General features: G+C 37.4%; 1 protein-coding gene across 1 annotated transcript in view; it reads left to right on the plus strand.

The window, feature by feature from the left end:
• Positions 1 to 2640: 2640 nt before the first annotated feature.
• LOC106473774 (heparan sulfate glucosamine 3-O-sulfotransferase 2-like) overlaps positions 2641 to 6483 on the plus strand; it is a 5705-nt gene continuing 1862 nt past the window's right edge. The window contains exons 1-2 of the mRNA XM_013934452.1: positions 2641 to 2700; positions 4794 to 5323. Of these exons, the coding sequence (XP_013789906.1) occupies positions 2641 to 2700; positions 4794 to 5323 (590 nt within the window). The remainder of the gene's footprint in view (positions 2701 to 4793; positions 5324 to 6483) is intronic.

Raw genomic sequence — 6483 nt, forward strand, 5'->3', positions numbered from 1 at the left:
TTTTTAGTTTCTCGCAAAGCTACACGAGAGCTATCTGTGCTAGACGTCTATAATTTAGCAGTGAAAGACTAGAGGGAAGGCAGCTAGTCGTCACCACCCACCGCCAACTCTTTAGCTACTCTTTTACCAAACAAAAGGAAGAGCGAAATATTAAATACTGGTTTTTCTTAAGCCTGAAGTTACACAATGGACTATCTGTACTCTGCTAATCACAGGTATCGAAACCAGATTTTTAGCTTTATATGCCTTTTAGAATTTCCACTGAGCCACCCCGAGAGACTGTATTGGACACAAATATTACATATAATAAGTCAAATGATAAAATCAATATTTGTTTTTCCAAATATTCTCAATATTCTATAGAATAAATTTCTCAGCTGTTGAGTGTTTTTTTTTTCAGCCACCAGGTGTATTTAATTACCACGTTCTTCTGTTGGGATAAAAACCGTTTCACTTAATTCTTTACCATTAACTGTGGGTCGAGTTGTCAAGACGTTTTCTGTAGTGCAGACATATCTTCATTTACACCTAGATGTAAAACATTAGAAGGAACTCATTTTGGAATTAATAATACTCCTACCTCTTGCTGTTTTATAACTTTATCTGCTAAGACTTTGAGAGCGTTTTCTTATGGTCTCCACCAAGCCTTGACAGAAGAAGAATATTTCTGCCAGCAGAGAGCGCAATGTTTATTTGTTTTTCTTGGAATTTAGTGCTAAGCTATTTTGAGGCTGTGTGTGCTATAAAAGTGAAGACAAAATCTCACTATTTGTTCAGACAATAGTAGCTAAAGAGTTGGCGGAGGGTGCCGTTGACTTACTGTCTTCTATATAGTATATTAGTTGAAATATAGGGACGGATTTACGAAGACAGCCTTCGTGTAGCTTTGTGTGGAAGTCTTGATACAAACAAATAAAACGTCTTAAATGTCATGGAGGCACCGGCATGGCCAGGTGGTTAGGGCGCTCGAATCGCAATCTGAGGGTCGCAAGTTCGAATCCCCGTCAAACATGCTCGCTCTTTCAGCCGGGCGGGGGGACGTTATAATGTGACGGTCAATCCCACTATTCGTTGGTAAAAGAGTAGCCCAAGAGTTGGCGGTGGGTGGTGATGACTAGCTGCCTTCCCTCTAGTCTTACACTGCTAAATTAGGGAAGGCTAGCGCAGAGACCCCTCGTGTAGCTTTGCGCGAAAATTAAAAAAAACAACAAACAAACCAAACATTTGCTAAGGCTTCCATAGCATTTGATATTATGATCACTTGCAGACAAATCCAATTATAAGAGCGACGGTGAAATCACACTAGTCGACGACGAGATGGCGTAGGATTGTGTTGACTAATTACGTTTCATCTAGTCTATCACTTTAAAATAATGTAAATAGACCTCGTGCAGTTTGGCGCGAAAATCAACAGAAACAACAAATTCAAATCAGACAAGTTGCATAACTTGAATTTAAGGAACTCATGACATTTGGATGTATTTCCGCGCGGACATTGGAATAGTTGGTTGTTTTGGGGTTTATTAGCGCAAACAGTTCGCGAAACTACACGTTCCATAACAGCTTTTCATTGTTGGTTGCATTTAAAATTAACAGAAAATATTAATTTGTAATGTTTCACTTGAGATGTGTGTTTAAATTCTTTGTTTACCTGCAACCCACGCTTTCAGTTTCTAAACGTAAGTATGTCTGTTTTATTCTTCGTCGGCAAAGCTACAATTTCTGCGTAATACATGGTACGATAAAGTGTCTGAACAAACGTGTCATTTGTACTGTAGGGGACACGTATCCATCATTCATCTCCACCAACATGTGGGTGATGAAGTACATAGAGATGAACAAGGATTAAAAAAATGTCTGCCTTAAATCTATAAACGAAGTTACTGGGGGCTCGGTAGTAGATGAGAAACTTTTGGCAGTTTTGTATAATATTTTATGTTCGTAATCCCGAGTCATTTTTCTTTCCTAAGGTCGATACACTCGTTCTACTAAGCCTATTGAAATCAGGAAGTCTATGTTCGATAAAAAAAATCAAAAAAAAATCGAGTGATTTATAGATGGCGTACAGCATCGCCGATACCCTCGCTCTCCAACCTTCATTTTTTTTACAGCAATGTTCTATTAATTCTTAACTTCGTTTCGTAGTTGACATCTTTATTTTTTAACAGATGCAAAAGCTCCATTAAACTTGCCAACAAAACACTTAAATAATCAAGTTTTTCAGCATCAAAATCTGACAACGCGAATTTATCTGTTAGTTTAAATATGAAGTTTCTAATCAGAGACTTTAAAGTTGCCGTCTTATCTTGCTAATTTCAAAAAATAAAACGCAATGTAAACACTGAGCATGTGACATGTTTTTTAATGTTCATTTAACATAAAAAGTAATGGAAAATGAGTTGGGAACATAGAACAAAGTTAAAAACAACACATACTGGCGATCAGTATTAAGGAAAAACACACACACATATATATAATGATCCTTTAAACATTTGAAAATATACAGTTATTATATGAAGTTAAGGTAAGACAAAGAGAAAAAATATTTAAATTTTATTTGAATTATGAATGTCAAGATTTACACTAGAAATGATGAAATGAGAATTAAAACCATAAGGCTTAGATAAAAATAAAAATAAAATGATTTTGAAGCAGATTATTGTTTATTCCGGTTGTCTTGAAAAGGAGGTTTTGGTTTACGTAAGTTGACTTGAAAAGAACGTGGTTTGTTTTGGTTCATTTTGAAGAAGGTTTTTGTTTGTTCAAGTTGATTTAGAAGGAAGTCGTGGTTTGTTTAGGTTCATTTTGACCTCAACCGAATGCAGCGTTTCGTTATTTAAGGAACAGTTATCTTTGGCCTCAAGTGAAACCAACGTTTCGTTATTTAAAGAACAGCTGGCTTTGACCTTAACTGAAACTAGCGTTTCGTTATTTAAGGATCTTTGACCTCAACCGAAAGTAGCGTTTCGTTATTTAAAAATCAATTATCTCTGACCTCAACCAAATGTAGCGTTTCGTTATTTAAGGAACAGTTATCTTTGACCTCAGTACCAGCTTAGATAAAGTTTAGCCTAATCCTGTGACGTAAATTCAGTCCTATTTATTCAGATAAGCATCGTCAACTCTGCCTCATGTACAAGAAAACTGTGAAACTTTAAACACAAACAAATTTGTCCTGGGTGTCAAAGTAATGTTTAAGAAACTGTAACATAAATCCGTTTTTCGGTGATGAAACAGCTGAGCGATACAATTTTTCTTGAGCACTAGAGAAAGGTCATCTGCTATAAAAGTTCACATTCATTCTTCAGAGGCCGTAATTTGGCCACTGACCAATGAACAGAAGATACAGTTTTCTTAGTGCAAAACTACACAATGAGATTTCTACATTCTATTCACCGCGAGGAATCGAACGCCGGATTTTTTTTAGTGTTGTAGGTCCCTAAACTTACCGCAGATCCCCTGAGGGACCGGGCGAAATATAATATTTACCTAATTCTCTGTAATTTTGTCTGTAACTTGAAATGTTTTCCTCTTTGGTTATATAAAAATAAAAAGTGTTTAAATTATCTATGAGTATTAATTGTTTGTTTGTTTTTAATTAAGCTATGGGCTATCTGTGCTCTGCCCACCACGGGTATCGAAACCCGGATTCTAGCGTTGTAAGTCCGCAGACATATTGCTGTGCCACTGGGGGGGATCTCTGATTGGAGAAAAAAAGAAAAGAGATAATAAGACGATTCTGGGATTGAGGTTTCAGCTAATTGGACAAATTTTACTAACCATTTTTTGCAAACGTCACAAAATCTCAACAAAAATATTAATGTAATAATTTCTCCGCATGGGGGCAGTGACTCCAAGGTGAGGTTTAAGAGAGCACACGATCTGTCTGGACACAGTATCGTAGTTCTCCTCCGACGTGGTAGATCGGCTATCGATCGCCGAGATTTCACGGCAATCTCGTGATGCAGTTCGGATCTTGGAAGCAGTAGATTGGACTGGACTGCTCTCAGTTAGCGACTTGTAAGGTCATAGTTTTCAACTAAAAATCTCTTTCTGCAATCGCCGGTGGCCAACAACGACAATGGAGGAATTAACGCTCAGAGTAATAGTTCTTGATTAGATTTCGGAAACGCCAATCTGGAATTCCTCACTAATGAGATAATAATATCGAATGCCAACTTCAAATCAGATAAAACCTATGAAGAGTTCAGAATGTCTCGAAAAAGACTATAGTCAAATGTATTTTCAAGGCGCTTAGTAACAAGTTAGGCACTTCACTCACCTTCAAGAAAATCTCAACTTTCGGAATGCCTGGGAGGGCATTATAGTACAAAAGTTGCTTAGTAACAAGGTATTAGTTAGGCACTTCACTCACCTTCAAGAAAATCTTGACTTTCAGAATGCCTGGGAGGGCATTATAGTACAAAGGTTGCTTAGTAACAAGGCTTTAGTTAGGCACTTCACTCACCTTCAAGAAAATCTTGACTTTCAGAATGCCTTGGAGGGCATTATAGTACAAAGGTTGCTTAGTAACAAGGCTTTAGTTAGATCTTTCTCTCAATGAAGTATTGACTTATAAAATAACAGTTTGAAAACAGTTTACTTACTCGTGTTCAGAAGCGTCTATCTTTTTCCCAAAGAACAAAGCTAGTTATACAGGCTTTACACGATAAGTAAATATGCGGATGTTTCAGCCACCTTGGAATAGAAAACGGTCCGTTTTCCAGCAACTGGTCTTAATTAGCGCACTGTTTTCGTTAGTTTTCTGTTACGTTTACTTCAATTTTCTTCAGTGTTCTCGTAAGCACCACGTGAGCACTGGTCTGTCAGCTCTATCTGCCTCTCGTCTGAGCAACGTTCACCTACACCAGGAAGATAAGGAATTACTAGTAGTAAATGAAGGGAAAAATTCCGATGGCTACAAAGATTATGTAGTTAGAGCTTGGCTGCCGAGGAAAATCCAACAGCGATATAAACCTTTCACTGGGGGATTCGGTAAAACACTCCCCAGAAACAATCCTCCTACTCAGGTCCCCTCGAAACAGATATCGATTGGAACAAGACGTATGTATAACAAAACATCCCATAATAACAGAGTAGCGTCTCGAAATAAAAGGAGTTATAAGAAACGGTTCCTTCTGAAACAGGAAGAAACGGAAAACTTTCCAAAATCGAGACTTCCTCAAGCGTTGATAATCGGAGTAAAGAAATGCGGAACGCGAGCATTACTAGAATTTCTCCGACTTCACCCGAACGTCCGAGCACCCGGTCCCGAAGTTCACTTCTTCGACAAGTTTTACCACCTGGGGTTAGAGTGGTACAGGTAAGTTAAGATTTTTTATGCCTTATTTTCGTACTCCTTAAAATTCGCGACTTTGAATCTCGCAAATACAAAAATTCCAATGTCCAACTACTATTCATAAAAACACAGCCCAAAGGTGGCTCCCATTTCTACTGATCAAAACACAGTCCCAAAATTAGTTCCAATGTCCAACTGCTATTGATCACAACACAGTCCCAAGGGTGGTTCCAATGTTCAACTGTTATCAATTAAAACACAGCTCCAAGGGTGGTTCCAATGACCAACTACTATCAGTCAAAACACAGCCCAAGGGGTGGATCTCATGTCCAACTACTACTTATCAAAACACAGCCCCAAAATTAGTTCCTATATCCAACTACTATTAATCAAAACACAGTTTTATGTATGGTTCCAATGTCCAACTATTAATTAAAACACAGCTCCAAGGGTGGTTCCAATGTCCAACTACTATCAATCAAAACACAGCCCAAAGGGTAGATCTCATGTCCAACTACTACTTATCAAAACACAGCCCCAAAATTAGTTCCGATATCCAACTACTATTAATCAAAACACAGTTTTAAGTATGGTTCCAATGTCCAACTATTATTAATTAAAACACAGCCCCAAGGGTGGTTCCAATGTTCAACTGTTATGAATTAAAACATAGTTCCAAGGGTGGTTCCAATGTCCAACTACTATCAATTAAAACAAAGCCCCAAGAGTGGTTCCAACGCTATTAATCAAAACACAGCCCCAAGGGTGGGGAATAGTCTCATAATTAGTGTCGTTATCCTTGAAGCCTAATTAGTTACCTGATGTCACTGAAGCTGGATTTTTTTCTTGACTCTCGTTACACATTAAACGGTAACTGTTGAAGCTGTCTTCTTATTGGCGTGCAACAATATGCACAAAAATGTTTGTCACTTTTAATGTCCAAACAATTTACAGTTTGGACTTTCTTCATTATCTCTGTAAAAAAAAAAAAGTACCCAACAATGACCTACGTTTAAATATTGAAACGTTTGAACTTAATGTTTTTCTCAGACTAAACTGACGCATTGTTTTCATGACATATATATATATATATATATAACTATCACAAACAGATAATGGATCCACCAAGGTCTTCATAAACAAAAAAAAAGAAAAAAAAGGTTAACGAACTACAAACTCGTAGT

The sequence above is a fragment of the Limulus polyphemus genome, unplaced genomic scaffold, assembly GCF_000517525.1.
Source record: "Limulus polyphemus unplaced genomic scaffold, Limulus_polyphemus-2.1.2 Scaffold6497, whole genome shotgun sequence".
NCBI classification, from domain to species: Eukaryota; Metazoa; Arthropoda; class Merostomata; order Xiphosura; family Limulidae; genus Limulus; species Limulus polyphemus.